The 20,346-nt window shown below is 32.4% G+C and overlaps 1 protein-coding gene across 1 annotated transcript; it reads left to right on the top strand.

The window, feature by feature from the left end:
• Positions 1-202: 202 nt before the first annotated feature.
• Positions 203-7,832, top strand: LOC149239308 (CBL-interacting protein kinase 32-like). The gene is made up of 14 exons (XM_089373389.1): positions 203-905; positions 3,040-3,102; positions 3,542-3,613; positions 3,891-3,998; positions 4,166-4,246; positions 4,836-4,889; positions 5,016-5,141; positions 5,254-5,343; positions 5,751-5,873; positions 5,959-6,069; positions 6,568-6,684; positions 6,885-6,941; positions 7,062-7,136; positions 7,464-7,832. Exons 1-14 carry the CDS (start codon positions 735-737, stop codon positions 7,536-7,538), a joined length of 1,323 nt encoding a protein of 440 aa, XP_089229515.1. The 5' UTR covers positions 203-734; the 3' UTR covers positions 7,539-7,832.
• The last annotated feature ends 12,514 nt before the right edge of the window (positions 7,833-20,346 follow it).

Raw genomic sequence — 20,346 nt, 5'->3', positions numbered from 1 at the left:
ATAACTTGTATTTACAAAAATCCTTGCCAAATTTTATCTAAATATAATTGGAATTTCCATAACTTTCTAGTCAATTCCTCCACTTCACTAGACTACCAAAAACAAATTAACAAATTTGTAATCCTCGAGGATGTATATATAGATATATATAAAATGTATATATACAGATATTTTTTTTACGGTTTTGCCCTGTTCGAGACTGCCACAAAGCAAACGTGACTCCGGATGATATGAATTGTGAAGGAATTACATGTAACATGGTTGGGTTGGGTTCTATGAATTGGCTATATATATATATATATCCCGATCTTGTTTTAATACACAATCCTGACCGATCACAGGCACGGATACATGTACCTTGAATGAATGAATCCACACAGAAGCTATGATAAATTTGTCAGTTAAATTTAGTCGGTGGCCTTTTTCTGGTATTTTGTGCAGAATTCAAGTGATTGCATTAGGAATTCTGAGCAGCTGACAATAAGGTCGGTTCAGGGAAATTGCAGCTGCTCGTTTTTTCGGCGGTTGATATTTTTAGCAAGATGAATGTTGTAAAGTCACAGGTCTGGCAGCCTTGTAATCGTAAGCGTTAGACCAGAAGGGGCAGGGACATAGATCCAGAGGCAAGACTACAATAAGGGGAGTGAGTTCCATACGTGATTGATCCACACAAAGGAGCCCCTTTTTCTTCTTAAAGTTTTTCTGTGTTTTTTTGGAGAAGAGAGAGGCAGAGAATGAACGTGCAGAGCGTGAAGACTCGTGTGGGCAAGTATGAGTTGGGACGTACCCTTGGCGAAGGCACCTTTGCCAAAGTGAAGATTGCCAGAAATACAGAGAATGGTGAAAACGTAGCCATCAAGATCCTCGATAAAGAGAATGTCCTCAAACACAAGATGGTGGAGCAGGTACCCTCATCCTTATTCATCTCTAATTTAGTTTCTTGTTTTTTCCTTTTTTTGGTTTGTGGTATCAGCGCTAGCCTATAGAACAGCGTCTCTTGAAATTCAAATTTTCACCCCTTTTGTTTTAAAATTTTGGACAAGATGCCCCATATTTCTTAACACGCCCTTCCTCACTCTAACCCAATAATTTCTAACAGGCTATTTTCCATTCTAGGTATTACAGTCACAACATGCTAGAAACCTCCCTTTGGCTGAGAAGTTTTGGGCGAGGTTTCTATATACTAAATAGAATTTGTACTTGGCCCACCTGCATGAAACATTCTCTATCCCTAATACCCAAATCTTGTTTATGCTCATAGGAGATATAACCTAAAAATTACGAACAGGCTCTTTTCCACCCTAGAAGTGTTAACAGTTAGAACAGGCTAGAAGCTCCCTTTCACAGAGAAGCTTTGGGCGAGGTTACTAGCTGTTAAATCAAATTTGCACTTAGCCCATCTACATGGAACATTCTCTATCAATAAAACCCAAAGCATAAATGTTTTTTATGTTTACAGGAGATATAAAGTTTGAACCTTGGCGGAGATAAAAAACACTTATGCTTACCGACTCACCAATCAACACACATATACATATCTATATTTTCTGAATCTCTCTCTCTATATATATATCCTCTTGAGTTTCACCTTGAGGCACCTTTCCCATTAGATGATGGGCTCTTTGGTATGTCTTGCACTGGATTCAATTTCTTGGTGATGATAACTAATTGTCATTGCAAGTGCATACACGACATAGGCCCTGCTTACAGAGGCATACAAGTGAGAATAGGGAGCTCGAGTCTATATAATCTTTTGAAACGCTAGCTTCCTTTCTTTTCATTTAGGGTGTAACATATTTGATGTTGTAAAAGCTCGGTCTGTATCAAGTTACTGCCAAGGCTTCTTTGGTTTGTGCTGTGGCATCTTAACTCAAGTTTCACCTTCAGTATCGATTACACCTTAAAAATCATAAGGTTGAGCATAAATTTTTGTCACTGTCTTTAGATAGTGCACAGCCAAGATGAAAGCTACTGGTCAAAATGAAATCTGTATAGGGATTGTTCTTTTAGTGTCTTTGATACCTCGAGTGGGGTTGCAACCAAAGGCAACAGATTTTATCTGTGCTACAAAAATTTGGAGATCTTGGACCTGTTGTCAGCAATTTATAGGATACGTTGAAATCTTGGATATTTTCTGTTGGTGGCATCAATTTTGAGTTTTCCTTGTACAAACTAAATGGTCAACACATGAGATAGGCACATAGAGAATCCATTTCAAGGCCCTAAACTTCTGTGACTTCTTGTAGTTATATATTTGGTCTAAATTAAGTTAAGGTGAAAACTTGACTTTTTTCTTGCCATCTCTGTGCTTTACTTTCAAGACTTCTGTTTCTGAAACCAAATGAAATTCCAAACTTAGATCGCTAACTGTGAAGCATGCCATAAACGCACAATGTTGAACATAAAGCCCCCACTATGGCGATACATGGGTTTGATTGCATAGTATCTTCAGTCCTTTGTTATTGCAATGAACTGAACATAGGCTATTTGTACTAAATGCTACTTGGTTAAATGGGAAATGTTTTGCTGATTGATGATCACTAGGCTCTATAGGTCAAATCTCATAGCATTAAAAGACATTGGAGGTAAGACACTGAAATTGATATATGTGTTTCTAGCTTCTTTATGGAAGTGCTATTATGGGTTCCAAATAACAAAGGGACATAGTTGTTCGATCTCCATTATAGGGTTTTCTCATTTTTTCTGATGATTACTATTGTCAGAATCCAACTTCTTGAAATTTTCCGCTTACATGAAATGACTTCACATTTGAAATACCTACATGTTTATTTATGGTAACTTTTTAATATTTATAACGATATTTGCCTTTGCTGTCACTAGTGCTACTCATTGCTTACTAATCACCACTTACTAGGTATAATTCCTAAACTATTTGGTAGTGTGTTAGTCTACTACTTTCAAATAATGTTATCATATAGGTTTAGGTATTTTCTGACAATAAAAGCATGTTTTTGGTCAGGAAAAGGCCTGTTATTTGTTTCTACAATCTTTGTTGAAATAAATCTTTTATTTGTGCAGATCAAGCGAGAAATTTCTACCATGAAATTGATCAAACATCCAAATGTCATACGGTTACATGAGGTAAAATTTGATTCTGGATTTCTGGCTTCTCTTAATAAGGAATGACAAACTTGACTTTGGCAAAAGAAGTATGGCAAATAGTCACATGCTTCAAGGTGCCAGTATCCATTATCCCACTGTCTTTGATTCGAAAATTGTCTGTTAACATTGTATCTTGATCCGCTATGCCCTTTGACACGATAGTGATTAATTTCCTTTTTTCTTAGCTATAGATCACCTGGATGTTAAAAGTCTTCTAAGTAAAGGTTTGGTGTTGATGTGAATGGATCCCTTAGACTATGAGATGAATATTTCATATTGCTTGCATAGAATCTTATGTTTTAGGGCTCACATGTGAGAATTCCTTTACTAGTTTGTTCATGTAAATAATACAGTTTGTAATGGGTTACCCATTATATTAAGGAATTAAAACTGACCAGTGTTGTCATCTGGTTTTCAGGTCATGGCTAGTAAAACAAAGATCTATATTGTACTTGATTTTGTAAATGGAGGCGAGCTTTTCGATAAAATTGTAAGAAGCAATAGAGATCACTTCTGAATTTCAATCATAATTGCTTAATTCAATTTTCAACCATTGACAGCTGCGAATTGCCTTATATGTTGGTTCAGTTATTGTTTCTTGGTTAGATTATCAGTCATTAAGAGCTATGCAGTTCTTTAAGCACTGGTTGCCATCCGTTTTGACAAAAATGCTTTGGATTTGTTGTTTGGATTTATCATTTAAATGACTCGGATATCCACTGTCTTATGTTGTGGCCTTTAAAAGCTCATTTCTTTTGAAATGACAGGTTAACCATGGAAGATTAAGAGAAGATGAAGCAAGAAGATACTTCCAGCAACTCATAAATGCTGTGGACTACTGTCATAGTAGGGGTGTGTCCCATCGAGACTTGAAGGTAGCATGTAACCTGGAAATGAATTAATATCCTGTTTATCCCTATTCATCTTTATCCATTAAAACCAGCCTTCAAACATCGAATTCCTTTGTAGGACCTCTCAATATGATCGGGAATAAATTATATCATGTACCATAACTGGTTTGTACTACTTATGGGTTTTACAGCCAGAAAATCTGCTACTAGATGCATATGGGAATCTCAAAGTTTCTGATTTTGGCTTGAGTGCCCTGCCTCAACAAATTAGGGTAAGCATATTGTTAATACATATTCAAATTGGACCTTTAGGTGTATTGTGGCTTTTTATTTGACATTATTGGTCTGAACTATCAATCTTTACAGGAAAGCTAAATACAAATTTTGAGTGGCTGATGTTTAGGACATCACTATAAAGTAAATTGTTTATATTTCATACAAATGGTGATTGTTGACGGTGCAGTGCTTCTTAAGATAAACTTTATTATGCTGTGAAAACTGAAGAATTGGCCTTATATCCATATCATATGATGCTTTCTTAGTGAACAATGATCACTATCTTTGATACATTTTCTCGTCCTAAGTTTTTGGTTGTTCAGATCCATTGTATGGAGCGAGTGGAAAAAGCACATTGCATTTGTTGCATCTCTCAGATATTTGTTGATTAGAATATTCAGTCATCTTTTGTTTAATTATTGTTCTTCTGAGTGGTTTGTAGCTCAGAATATTTCGTTATCAAAACCTATTTAAAAGTATAGATCTTTATTTCATTTTATTATGATTGATGAGGGTTATGGATGGATTGTGCTGCATACTGGAACAAATGTAAATAGCAGATCTTCTTAATGTGTTTAATTGCAGGAGGATGGGCTACTTCACACTACGTGTGGAACACCAAATTATGTTGCTCCTGAGGTATCTTCAAAATTTTCGAGTTTAATTCCAGAATTAAATAGGGCATTCAGGTGACCTTGTTTGACTGCATAGCAGTTCTGTTGGCACCAGACTATAAGTTGAAACCTGTTGCCTTGTTTTATGCAGGTCATCAATGATAAAGGTTATGATGGTGCAACTGCAGACTTGTGGTCTTGTGGGGTTATCCTCTTTGTTTTGATGGCAGGTTACTTGCCTTTTGATGAGTCAAATCTTCTGACATTATATAAAAAAGTAAGAATGCCAGATCAACACAAAGTTACATACTTTTTCTGTATTTACTTTTCTTTTTACCACTTGTGTAAAAATAGATCTGAATGACTGATGTGATGCTACTAAACTGTAGATTTATAAAGCTGATTTCACCTGCCCTCCATGGTTTTCTTCTGGTGCAAAAAAACTGATTTCAAGAATTTTGGATCCAAAGCCAAGCACGGTAAGTGCACTGGTATTGAGTTGTATTCTGTAACATTGTAAATATGTTCAGCTTGTCCCATGGATTACCTTCACTGTTACTTGAGTCCATCTCATACTTGACAGCAATAGAATTTGAAAAGATTAAAAATTCATGGATTTTTGAGTGAGGAGATTGCATGTTGTTTTTGCAATGAACTTTGGAACAAACTGACATGCACATTTATATCCGTATTCTGTAACATTGTAAATATGTTCAGCTTGTCCCATGGATTACCTTCACTGTTACTTGAGTCCATCTCATACTTGACAGCAATAGAATTTGAAAAGATTAAAAATTCATGGATTTTTGAGTGAGGAGATTGCATGTTGTTTTTGCAATGAGCTTTGGAACAAACTGACATGCACATTTATATCCTTCATTGGCAGCGTATTACAGTACCTGAGATTTTAGAGAATGAATGGTTTAAGAAGGGTTACAAGCCGCCCAAGTTCCAAGAAGACGGGGAGATAAGTCTGGATGACGTGGATGCTGTTTTTAATGACTCAGAAGTAAGATCTTGTATGTGAAATGTTGTTTTTCATTTTTATTCAAGGAAAAATCTTTTGACTAAGTGTTTGCTACTTTTATAATCAGGATCATCTTGTCACAGAGAAGAAAGAGACACAGCCTGTGTTAATGAATGCGTTTGAACTTATCTCCATGTCACAAGGTCTCAACCTTGGCAATTTGTTTGAAAAGCATATGGTATGTTATAGAAAATTGTAGGTTATAATGAGGTTTTAGAGAACTTGCTTTTCTTGAAATGCAGATTCATTTCTAATTCTGCAACAGAAACCTCCTATTCAACAATTAGCTTCTGAAGAACTATTCTTTCAAAACATTTTTTGGTGACTGCATGCCATTTATATGATAGTAATTATATTCTTTCCTTTCTGTTTGGTGTTCGAGATAATCAGTAAAATACATCATTCCATCTGTGCCATGCTAGACTCTTTGTGATTGATTCAATCATTGTTAGGAAATAGGAATGGCCTACTGACCACAAAAGTTAGGTAGCTTATTCTTTGATACTGTCTGTAGGTATAGCAAGTTTGAGATATGTGGAAAATAAATGTGTGACTAGTGTTGATATATGTTTAGAACTTCGAGTTGTGCATGATCCTATGATTTTGTCCACTTCCCTTTTATTAATACTTAAGGACTTCATTGATGTGATGGATGGAAATGCTGTGTCACTGCCAGGGCCATGTTAAGCGAGAGACAAGGTTCACATCCAAATGCCCTGCCAGAGAGATAATCTCAAAAATTGAAGAAGCTGCTGGACCTCTTGGATTTAGTGTGAAAAAGCAGAATTATAAGGTGACAGTAATCTCGTAGATCTCAAGTTGCCTAATTGGGATATGGAACTCTTCATTTCATTCTCATTTATGTCAGTTTTAGATGTACCTATCCATCTAGAATTTTGTCTTGGTTTCTTGGATTTGTCTTAGGTCTGGCTACATTTGAAAGGAATGTATTTGCATTTAATTTCTCATGCCTATTATTCCACTTGCTCTCAGATGAAACTGCAGGGTGCCAAGACTGGAAGGAAGGGGCACTTGTCAGTAGCTACGGAGGTATTAATATGGGTGATAAAATTTATGTTCATTGCGTTAAGGACACTGCATATTCTATACAAATTCTATAACTGCAAAAATCCTTGTTTTGGCCCTTGAGAATCAGCTGGTATTTTTCAGGTATTTGAAGTAGCTCCTTCTCTTTTCATGGTCGAGGTTTGTAAAGCCGGAGGCGACACATTGGAATTTCACAAGGTGCAATGCAGTTCTTTCTTATATGCCCCTACTGAATAAGTAATTTAAAATGTAGTTTCACTAGGCAAACAATATGCACCCTGCAATAGTGCATTTTAATGTTGTATACGATGGTGATATATACCGTTTGATTTAAAGGTGTTTTAAATTGGATGGTGTATATCCCAACATATATAGCATTAAATGCTCTGCTGCAGGGTGCATATGGTTTGCACTTACACGAGATATTTAAATTCATTTTCTTGGATGGCTTGATCCTCCAGTAGAATCTGTTTAATATTGCTTTCATATTTTGCTCATGTTGGATATGCACCTTTTCTTCTGCAGTTCTACAAAAATCTTTCATCTGGGATAAAAGACATTGTCTGGAAGTCTGAACCTATCATGGAGGAGAACAAATAAACCTGATTGTGATCTGTATGAAAAAGTCCTATGAGCTAATCAAATAAGGAGATTACAGAGAGGCCAGGGTTTAATTATATTTGTTTGATAGATTGTCTGTGCATAAATTTGATTGATGGGCTAAGTGGTACAATCTGCTTCTTTGCATGCTGTGAAGTAGCCCCACAAGATTATTGATATGAAGAAGATTAGTTGTGGAATGACGCTATTAGATACAGTTTTTTTTTTTAATAATGTTAAACAGAATGAGAGTTCAAGATTCTAAGAATTAATTCATTGTGCAAGATTAGTATCTGTGTTTAATTTTATGACATGGCATGGCATGTGTGCTATATATATCAATGAGCATAATCTTTTCAAATCAGTGAATGAGTGTAGCCACATGAATAAAACCTGGGGAGGAAATAAGATCTTTGCTATTATGTAGTTGGAAAGTAAGGTGGGGAAATACATTCAAAGAGTGCTGGAAAAATTTGAAGACTTAGATATCCTTTATATTAAATGAAGGGAAAGAAAACAATATGACATCATCTTAGGGCAATAACAATCTATGCTTAAGCATTTGTGAATTTGTAGCTTTAACATAAAATGGATAGGTGTGGGACACACCTCGTTTATGAGGGTGAATTTGTAGCTTCAACATAAAATGGATAGGTGTGGGACACACCACGTTTATGAGGACAAACTAGAACCATGGCGAATAACGTGGTTTGACCAAATGATAGAATGCTCAATATTACGACGGTGAGAAAGGTGATCTAACCAAATATTGAATGGTCAACTTTTTGACTCATTATATGAAAAATATTATTGATGGTGCATATCGTATGAGAGGCATTATATATTCAAATTACTACTTTATTCTCCAAACATCACCTCTTGGCTTCTTGCTAAACGCACGATATGAAAATGCACATTAAACATTAATATTGCAAATAAACAAATTAATTTTACTGAAGTCAATCATTGGGTTTAACTGCAACGTATCACGATTATTTGAAAGTAAATAAAACCACTTAATGTTAATTATATTTGCTGAAAGTAAATCAAAACACGTAAGGTTAGGAATTATATTTTCTTATGCTTTAGACTTAATTAAAAGTAAAAACACATTATATCTAAACATTTAGACTTTTATATATATATATATATAAAAGAGAATGTCAACACAAATCTTGCTTTGCTTCAAAATGGAATAAGAGTTTGAAGTAAAATTTGTGTTGACATTCATTTATATATATGAATTGATATTTTGAAAATACAGTTTTTGTTTTAGGTGAATACTTAAAACTCCACACACACATAATGGAATTGATATTTTGAGAATTTGATCTTTGTTTTTGGAGAATACTTACAACCACTTTGATATCTCACTAATTTTTCAGAAAGCCATGTTCCATCACTTTGACACCTCGCTAATCATTTATGTGGTTTTGTTCCATGTTCATTTTTATTGCCTACAATTATAATAGTTACAATTAGGCTATATAAGACTATGCTTGATTTTGTGATTACTCTTTTTATTTTTAAATATTTAAATGGATGATAAAATACACAATTGTATCATTTAATTATTAAAGGACATGTATATTTATCTAGTTCATATTTTCGTAAGTCCTATAGTTCAAAGTGTACTTGGTCTTGGATATTCTTCCTTGATTGATAATATTTTCCTCTTAGACAATTGTGCACTTTTTCTTGAGTTACACATTCATTGTACTTTAATCATTGTCGTGGAGTATAATTACACATGCACCACTAGCTCATCATTCCACTCATGATGCATGCATGAGTTCTTCATTTTTGCATGTCTAATTAATTAAGGCTAACTCCATCGCATGGCTAATTAACTAAAACTAAGGGGTTGTCTACTAGTGATTACTTATGTGCATGTATGAGAAGCCCAACCTAGTGCACATTAGCTCTCTCCAGGAGTATTATTTATTTGTAATTGATTCATTCAAAGAGGTAATTTAATTCACTCATTCTCTTTGGTTTCATGCTTGCAATTGTTGTTATTTCTTTTTTGTAGCTAGATTTTGTGTGCAGATTATCTAACAATTTTGCATGTTATTAAAGCGAAGGAAGAGTTTGTAAGGAGAAGCACATATTTTTCTTTGCAAGTGATCAAAAGATTGGAGTGCACATAGAGAATGGATCATCCTTTGCCAGTGCTTCTCACACCATTTAATTATTGTGAATGGAAATTGGAAGTTCTCCCTTTATAGAGAAGCAAAGAACTCTATAAGATTACAATGGGAATTGAACCAAAGCCTAATTCCATGGTTGAAAAAGAAAAATATTTTGACAGGATGGATGAAGCATTTCAGTTATTATGCTTGTCAATAACTTAGGATCTACTCTTATACGTAGAATCTACTTCCACACCAAACAAAGTTTGGACCACATTGAAGGGTCTATTCAAGATATAGGATTAAGCATGGGGACATTAGTTAGAGTATGAGCTCATCTCATTGAGCCCAAGCAGTTTTGACACCCCAAAAGACTTCACAAAGTTCAAATATTTGTTGCTACATATCAAGGCTTGTGTAATAGACAAGAAAGAGGAGCAACTAGTCCTCTCTATTCTCTCAATGCTAACAATGAGAGAACCTTGTAAAAGTGCTCGCATGGATGCATTCATTGAATCACTTGTACAAGAGCAAGATAACCTCATAAAAATGGGTGCTCTCAAGAATCCCAAACCCCATGCATCTACAATATATAAAAGTAGTGAAACAAATAATAAAATCAAGTAGAAAGAACTCAATCAAGGAACAAACCTCAAATGCATGAGGAATCTTCTAAATCCAAAGCAGGGAAACTAAAGGATAGATCTAAATGCATATATTGCCATAGATGATATCATCCATAAAGTTCGTGCATGAAGAAAACTATTGATCCAATAATCAAAGCTCTTGAACAAAATAATCTTGAAGATTGCGTTCTCGAAAATGTCAAGAAAAAGCATGGAGATAAGACATGAAAAGCTTGAGATAAGGGCCATGCTTTTGATACTATTTCTTCCTTACCTAATACATGGATTTTAGATTTTGGTTACTCACATCACATGGCTACTTCACAAGATACTTTCTCCTCTTTGGAACCTTGCATTGGTCCTCCAATGTTAATGGGAGATGATACTCATGTTAAAGTATGTTGAAAAGGTAGAGTGAATCTAGATATTGGATGTTTCCAAAATGCCCTGCATGTTCTCTTTGTTCTCCTTATATGTTTCCAAAATGTCTTACATGTTCTCAAACTGGAGTTTGGCCTTATATGTTGGTCCAACAAAAAACAATCTATTAGTCATTTGTCATCAATAGAGGTCAAATACAAAGGTGCAATTAATACCATAACTTAGGTCATTTGGTTGTAGTACATCCTCATATATTTTAGTGTATAGTTTCAAACCAATTGTTATTTGGTGTAATAATAAAATTATATTGAAGTTATGCAGAGATCAAGTATAACGACGAAGAGCTCAACATATAAGGTACACATGCACTTCATTTGAGGATAGATCCATGATGGGGTCATAGATCTACAATACCATCCTTCTCAAAACAAGTTGCAGACATATTCACAAAGACCTTCACTAAGAAAAAGTATACAACTTTGTGAGATCTCTTGGGGGTGAAAGAAATAACTACAGAGAAGCTAACATAGTTAGCATTGTCTTTTGAGAGGGAGGTTTATTCCCACTAACTTTTCCCTCTACCTCATATTTTTTTTTTTTAATTTTCATAGTTCGTTTGTACATGGGTACCTAACTTGGTTACATATTGTCGAGACCCATTTATTGTACACACCTTATTTGTGCTTCAAGTGGGGTATTAATGTATATGCATATTTACTTAGTTCATGGTGCACTTGGTTTTAAATGTACTTACTTGGGTGAGAATATTCTCGTTGACAAGAGCACACTTCTCCTTGAGTTATGTCTCAGTTGGACTTTACATACTCTAGTGGAGTTAAGTTTTGGATGCATTACTAGCTCACCATTTCACGCATGATGCATGAATGAGTTCTTCACTTGTGCATATTTAGTTAACTGAGGTTAACTCCATTGTATGGTCACTTAATTGAGACTATGGGGTTGTTTACTAGTAATTTCTTATGTGCATATACTAAACGTCCAACCTAGTGTGCATTAGCTCTCTCATGGAGAGTGTTGTTTCTATGTAATTCATTCATCATTGAAATAATTTGAATTCATTCATTCTCTCTTCATTCTCTTTGGTCTCAAGCTTGCAATTGTTGTTATTTATTCTTTGCAACTAGATTATGTGTAGATTATGTAGAATTTTTACATTAACCCATTGTGATATGAAATATAAATACAATAGCAAAGATATATACATTGGGACATACATTTATCTTGGAACACTAATATAGAAACCAACAAGAAATCGAGTATTGGGCCTTATGTCTTTTTATATTATGTAAATTATATTATAGATTGCAATATTCCATCCAACTTCTTTTTAAGATATGATAAACTATGGTCTTTTACAATTCCCTTACACATACTTCTCTCTCTCTCTCCTCCCCTTGTGGTGTCTTCTCCCAACTCTTCTAGCCATGGGATACTTAGTTATGATACTAAGATTTCAAATTATGGTCCTTAGAGACAATATCTGTACAATACCAAGTAAGCTTCTGAGGAAGGATTAAAATTAAATATAATGGATGCACAAGTACAATGATAAGATTGTAGAGGAATTCCATAAGCATAATTACACACAACATGCAAGATACATGATTTTCATAACAAAAAATAGTACTAAATTTGCATATTCATAAGCAATGTCAAATCACTTTTCTTTTAATAGAAGTTGGTTTAAGAATTTGGTTGCATACAAACAAGTTTTTACTCAATACCAAGTATCTAGTGTATACATTGTCTCCAAGTCAAATTATGAGGCCACTAATGTTAAGGAAAAAAAACATAAGGCCTATATCTTTCCAACCCAACCTATTCATTCGCATGCTCAACAAATATGCTTATTCCATATCAGTCTAGGTATATCATCTAGTGATGAAATAACCATGGCATTCTCCTCCATTACCCACACAATACATGCAAGAGTTATTCTTTCTCTGCTTAATAATACATCATGGATAATTTTTCCTTTGATTCTCTTTAGTCTGGGTAGAAAGAGATCAATTTAATGTATATTTTTTCAGAGTTGCATGTAACAACAATAATTTGTTGTGAAGCATCCAAAAGTAACAAAATACGTGGTGGGTGATGGATTCCTAACTTTTCCAATGTCTATGCTCACTTATAGTGATCTTTCTTTCACCCAAAGTTTGGAATATTCTCGTCATTATGTTGATTTGATCAATTCCCATATTGGTTCATGCCTAGTAGCGGAGAATAGTGCATGAACAATGTAGAGCATGGACATGAAAATCATGTATTTAGTGGAGTGAAAGACAATGGGAGAATTGAGGGGAATGATCACTAACATTACCTTTGGAAATAAAAATGTAGAATATAATACTCCCCCCTTATGATCATGCTTAATCTATAATTCCATAAATACATGAGAAGACTTTTACACCAACCTCTTACATGCATTCAACAATTGGTTTTATTAGTCAAAGAGATAAATGGCTTCCACATGGTCAAGAAGAGATGATGTTTAGGAATGACACTTGGCAATGCAAGATTCATTTTCTCATAAGCCCTCCTTATTTCCCCTTTGTAGAATCACAACTCTTTGTGTTCTTTGCAACTATATTCGGCCATTACATATTACATTCCAATATTAATTTTATATAGCTTGACTTCATCATGACAAGGCCCGTATTGTTGATTTTTTCAATATTTTCTAGATTGATAATTACTTCTAATGATTACTTCATTAATATTTTCTTAGAAAATTATATATTACAGAGCAATGGAACACATAAAATATTGTAGAAACACAAACACATAAAACGCATAAAACAAGAGAGGCACAAATATATGTGGTTCACCCAGTTTGGGCTACGTCCATGGAGAAACAACTAGTCCTTCCTTTTATATTATCTAGCAAAATGAAGAGATACAACCTACAACAGATCCACTGTAATTTCCTCTTCACTCTCACACAATTTCCTCTCTCTTTCTTGCTCAAAATACACATACACAACCGCAATACAATTCCCTCATATAAACTGAGGGTTTCCTTCTAGGGAAAAAACCCTAAATTAGCATAACTTCTACTGTCAGATCATCTACCTAATGAACGACCCAAATTGACCATGAAATTACAATATTTTACAAGGCAATTTTACATCTATTTTACAAAGGTGGGGGCTAATAAAATCATCGTCACCCCCTTGGACCCCCCTGACGGCGATTAAACGGGTGGCGTTGTCGCTCTGCTAAGAATTGGGGTCCAACGCGACGATACCTATGAACAAAAATGATAATCAGGCTCCACACCCAACATTTGTCTTGCGTCACATTCATCATTAAGATATTATACAGAAAGTTTCAATAGTATAAGAAATAAAGCCAATAAGATCATAAAGAGACAACCAAATAAGAGACACAAAATTTATCATTGGAAAACCCTAACCAGGCAAAAACCCAACAACCTTTTCTTAGAGAAATTGTCCAATTCAACAAGAGATACAATCTGAATTTTCTAGTTAAATAAAAGTCAAACTAACTAGTAACCAAACACGTGCCAAACCTAGTCAATCATAGACAAATTTGGCCTCCTAAAATTTTAGGCTCTTGAAATTTCAGCCTCCTGCAATTTCAACCTCTTATACTTTCCTAAAAAATATCGGTCTTATGCCCAGAAAAGACATAGAATATTTCTACACGTTTGAAGACGATAGAAGTCAAACATGAGCTTTTTTCTGCCTCATATTCGTCCTTCTTCAAGCCTCAGATGATATCTTATGATCCAAAATTATGCCAAGAGGAGGAGGTTGAATGACCTTTAAATAGTGAATTGATTAGTCTGAATAGGTGTGACTAAGGGGGTAGGCTGACTTGAAATTGTGGAGGAGTCAACTTGTCTTTTTGGAGGAAAAAAAATTTAATTATGAAGTTTAAATATTTCAATTCCCTCTTTTGAAGCCGACTTGAATCTTGCATTTATATTTGTCATTTCATATATATTTGTAGGGCTAAAAATTCAATTATGAAGACCAACCATAGCTACAAATATTCAACACATATAAGTATATTTATGTCATCCACTCACCTATCCATTCACTAGTCATGTCTGAGCCTTGAGCTCCACACTAGGAATCCCTATTAACATATTTGTGTCATTTACACACGAGGCCATCTATTTAAGCTCAGATGGTGTAACTCCTTCCAGTATAACTACAAATTTACAATTTATACATAATGTGATCCAATACATTCCGAGGGTCCAAACTAAGGTATTACACTACTAGTATCTCCTCCATAGTCACTTTTTTATTATTATGGAACAATAATATCAACAAAGGAAAATGAACATGTTTCCCTCCTTGAGCTAAGTTTTTGATAGCTTGAATTAGGGTTATGTTTAAGGTTTTAAAACCCTATTGGAATCTCCATGACACATATAGAAGTCTTTGGTGGACTTCCAAAAAATATTAATTTCCATATGATACTAATAGCTCTACATGTGCAAATTATGGTGAATTGGCATTGCTACCGATTGGACACATGGAGAATAATGCTAGCCTTACCTTGTTAGGAGAATAGCTTTCTCCTATGGACTCTTTTGACCAAAAAAAACATTATTGAAACGACATTGATGTGCAAAATATAGCAATAAAGCCTAGGACTTAGGTCTTAGCATTTGAGACCCCCAAATTTCATTCTTCAAATGGGAAATTTACCATTCTCTTCCATTATTATATTTTTTAGGATTTGATCAAAACCAATAATTTAATGTTACAAATTTAATATTATCAATTTAAAAAATTTAATTAAATAATATGATTACCATATTTATCCATTTTATTTTATTAGTAATAAAAATATAAATATTAATACCAAAATTTTGAATTTGATAAACTATATAAATATATAAAATAAATATAAAAATAATACACATTGAACATATTTTTCTATAGATACACACATGACACTAAATAATTAATATATCTATATATATATAATATGAGCAATAAACACCTCTTCGACGTGAGTGAAAATAACTAATATAATTGGTTGCATCAAAGATAATAATGGTAATGCTTCAAAAACATCTTAATATTTATTTTGAATACTGATATCATTTATTAGAAACCATGTACATTGATACTAATGGCAGGTTTAAATATTGATACATTTGAACAATGACACGAGAGTCTAACCTTGGATAAAGTGCCCAATGCATATGATCTAAATCATTAAATTTTTGAAAACCAACATATCATTTATTTCATTTATATGTATTTGATTAGGGGATATAAATAAAGATGGGGCAAAGGAAATTATGAATTAATTTTTCTATTAATTAGAATAAAGTAATATTATATCAAATCAAAATACCAACATCCCAGGTAGATGATGTGTTTAATTAGATATATGTAAAAACACTGTTAATAGAGTTCATGAACTAGTTCTTCGAAATAAACTAATTTTATAATAAATCAAAAGAGTTCATGAACTAGTTTTTCTAAATAAACTAATTTTATAATAAATCAAAACACCAATATTTTATCTATTTAATTAGATATACATAAAATATTGTTAATAGAGTTCATGAAGTAGTTTTTCTAAATAAACTAATTTTATAATAAATCAAAACACTAATATTTTAGGTAAATGATGTATCTTATAAAGAGATATACATAAAAATATAGTATTCTAAATAAACTAATTTTATAATAAATCAAAACACTAATATTTTAGGTAAATGATGTATCTCATAAAGAGATATACATAAAAATATATGTAATAGAAATCATGAACTAGTTCTTCTTAGAAATAGAATAAATTAATCTTATAACAAATCAAAAACAACCTAAATGATGTATTTTATAACTGAATATATGTAAAAATATGGTAATAAAAATCCTAAACTATTTTTTCTAAGAAATAAAATAAACTAAACTTATAACTAAAAACCGAGATTCCATATACATGTTATATTTTATAATGAGATATATGTAAAGGTATGGGTAATAAAGATATTATAAACTAGTTCTTCTAACCAATAGAATAAAAGAATTTTATAACAAATAAAAAAACCAACATTCCATGTACATGATGTATTTTATAATAGGATATATGTAAAGATCTGCTTGAATTACTTTTTTAAAAAATAAAATAAACTAATCTTATAACAAATTAAAAAACCAACATAGTCTAGCTGGCAAGACTCATAACCTAGAGGTCATGGGTTCAAATCCTGTATCCGCAGTAATAAATTGGAAAGCAGTGTTGATCCTTCCTTTCAACCTCATGTTTTGATAAATAAAATAAACTAATCTTATAACAAAATTAAAAACCAACATTCCATATAGATGATGTATTTTATAATAAAAAATATATAAATACTATAAATTAGTTCTTTTAACTAATAGAATAAACTAATCTTATAAAAAAACTATATATATATATATATATATATATAAAATTATAAGGATAAGGATAAGGATAATGATAATGGACTAGTTCTTTTAACAAATAGAATAAATTATTCTTATAACAAATAAAAAACCCAACATGATAATGTGTTTTTATGATATATGTAAAGATACAAGTAATATAGATTATGAACTAGTTCTTCTAAACGAAAAAGTAAATTAATATTATAATAAATCAAACTTATTTGAAAAAATTTGTGATGAATTATTAAATAAAAATAAAAATATTAATTATTTAATATAAGAAAATTATTAAAAATAAATAAATTTATTTTAAAATATGATTTATTAAATATAGTGATTTAATTTCATTTTATTGTGTAATATTTTTAAATATTTAATAAAATTAAATGATAATATTTGATTTTTAAAATTTTTGTAGTATTGTATTTGTTTATGATAATATCTTTTTTATATTAAGTATGTAATGATAAAAAAATGAAATAAATAAATTATTGGATCCAGAGGTTTCTTACAAGTCAATGTGAGAGATGTTGTAGTTACATGTTATTATTATTGTTATCTAATTTTAAGGTCACAGTCAAGACGCACACCAAATTGGTGTATGAGATAATAGTAACATATAGTGGATTTAATTAAAAATAATAAAAAAATAACAAAATGAATAATCAAAATAATAAGTCAATTCAATTTAATTTATTATATTACATTTTTGTTTTTATTAATCAAACTACAATATACATATTAAAATAAATTTAAATAATAATAATTCATATGTGTAACTATCATATTTCAAAAATTCATATTTACATTTAATCCACACACACATCTATAATTATTACTTCTAATAAATACCTTTTCTAAATTATAGATATGATAATTAATGTTATGCATATAAGATTAAAAAAATAGATTTACAAAAATCGAAAGCATGGCAATGAAAAATTAGTAAGTAAGTATGGCTTGTCAGATGTTGTGATGTATTTCTTGCATATGTTGTGATGTTGAGGGTTATGTTGTTGAGCTAGTTATGTTGTAGAGGTATGTTGCAGAGGTTAGAGTTGAAGAAGTTTTTTACGTAAATGGTTGAAGCACATGAATATGTTTTGATAATCTCTAAATGTAGTTATATTAATTGGCAATTTGCTTGAAATTGGTTTAACCATGGTTTACGCAATTATTAGATTTGGTTGATGTAAATATTTTAATATTATTTGGAGAATCATTTTGTTTTGATATTCAAATCTGAAAGTATGAAACGAATAGGTGGAATACAATGAGGAATATTTTTTTTTTTTAATTTCATATTCCTATTTGGAATACAAACAATCAACAAAGTTTTTTTATAAAAATATGTATGCTTTTGGACAACATAAGTGTTAGAGAGTTGATTGAGTTATGTGAGAGACCTAGTTCATGAGTTACCTGGCACAAAGAGAAAGAGGAAGAAGAGTAGATGTGAAGTTGATTTGAGGAAGATAAGGCATAAACAAAGAGATCGAGGTATGCAAATTTAAAGACTAGATAAAACAACACATTGTATCTTTTATGTATTATGGAATTGCAGTCTTCTTTCAGGTAGTATCTTGAAAAAGAGAAGGTTGGAGCCTATTGAAGAGGGAATATGATATTGTTAGCAAGCAATAGCTTGCATAAATAAATTGAGGTAAGGGCCTCCTATAGGTAGAATCCTGCAGAAAATTAATGTAGAAAGGGAGTAGGAATTTCCTAGCAAGTTATGGCTTGCAAAATAGCAAAGGTTGGAGCCTTGATGCAATAGAGGAAGTAGGAGCTTACCTTTGCGTCACAACAACAAAAAAGTCATGGTTTTTCCCTTTATGGGTGTCCACTTATATCTGGTGTCCATATGTGTTGGTTTTATGCACTTATTTTTATGTTGTCATTGAATGATGTAATGTTGTTTACATATTAAATCTACTTTTCATACGATATTATGCTGCTCATTTAATAGTTTAGATAAATATTAAAGGAAAAGTGAAAATAAAAAATTGATGTCCATGAATGCACTACATTGATTCACCCCCCTCACAGTATAGTCAAGTTTCTAACAAGTGGTATAAGAGCGTAGGTCACGAGTTCGATACACACCTGACTCGTGCTTGGGGGATATTGTTGGACATTAGAAAAACCAACACTCCCCGGGTGTTTCATGACATGGACTAATGGTCTCTCATGGATCCTTATCTTTGGAAATTTGATCATTGACTAACATCTGCATGTTTCGGTTTAATGGAAATCATGATTTCCAACAAGTGGTATCAAAGATGGTTCTTTTTACATCATCCTAGAAGTTGGAAGGTAGACCAGGTTGAATCATGGATTATCAAAGTGTACATGTTCTTAGTACAACAAACTTTTAGGATTGGAGAGAAAACTGAAATATTAATTAATAGGTTATGGACCTAATGTCTAGAAGCTAGTGTGTGATGGATATAGTAAATATTTCCCATCAACACAAGAATAACAGTGGAATTCTCAAGTTAAAAGTGAAATTTACGACAATATCCACAATTTGGATCTTGAGACAGTAATAGATCTCAAATCTGTAAAGGAAATCTGGGATAGGTTGTAGGTCATTCACGAAGGAGAAACCAATAGAAACAATGTAGAAAAAGAAAAGAAGAATAAGAAGGAAAATGCCTCTCAAAAATAAAGTGTTGAGTCTAATGAGACCTGTTCTGCTAGTTTGAATGTACCTGCTTGTCATGAGGAGAAGTTAGTTGAAGAACAAGCCAAGTTTGACTCAACCTTGGCTGAAATAGAAAGACTTATAAGTGAAAACATAGATCAAGAGAAATTGTTTCATATATGTGATGAGAAAGAGCATGAATTCAAAGAGGAAATCATTAGCCCGAGGACACAATTGGAAGAAACGAGGGGAGTTGAAGAGGTGATCAATAGTTGACTAAAGGAAATAGAAGAATAGTATCAAATATTAGTAGTTGAAGTTGTTTCAACAAGAAATGAATTGGGTAAAAATATAAAACAATATGATAAGTTAGAAGAGGAGGTTGTCTCCATGAAAAATAAGTTTGAAAATAGAATTAGGTCAAAGGTAGCCACAAAAAATAATAAAGCAACACTGAAAATACTTGTAGGAAAAGATGCAATAAACATGATTAACAAAGAAGCAAACAAAAAAAATATCAAAACCATCAACAAGATAATGAGTAAAAGAAAGTGTCTTTTGCAAGAAGTCCATTTGATCCTAAAGATGAATAGA

Source organism: Pinus tabuliformis, chromosome 8 (genome assembly GCF_031772625.1).
Source record: "Pinus tabuliformis cultivar Carrire ecotype Pingquan chromosome 8, CPIR1, whole genome shotgun sequence".
NCBI lineage: Eukaryota > Viridiplantae > Streptophyta > Pinopsida > Pinales > Pinaceae > Pinus > Pinus tabuliformis.
This window is presented reverse-complemented; position numbering and strand designations above follow the sequence as displayed.

Coding starts and splice junctions, on each gene's coding strand:
- LOC149239308 (XM_089373389.1), top strand. CDS start 735: ATGAACGTGCAGAGCGTGAAGACTCGTGTGGGCAAGTATGAGTTGGGA. Junction 906..3,039: donor AACACAAGATGGTGGAGCAG/GTACCCTCATCC, acceptor TTATTTGTGCAG/ATCAAGCGAGAAATTTCTAC. Junction 6,685..6,884: donor TGAAAAAGCAGAATTATAAG/GTGACAGTAATC, acceptor ACTTGCTCTCAG/ATGAAACTGCAGGGTGCCAA.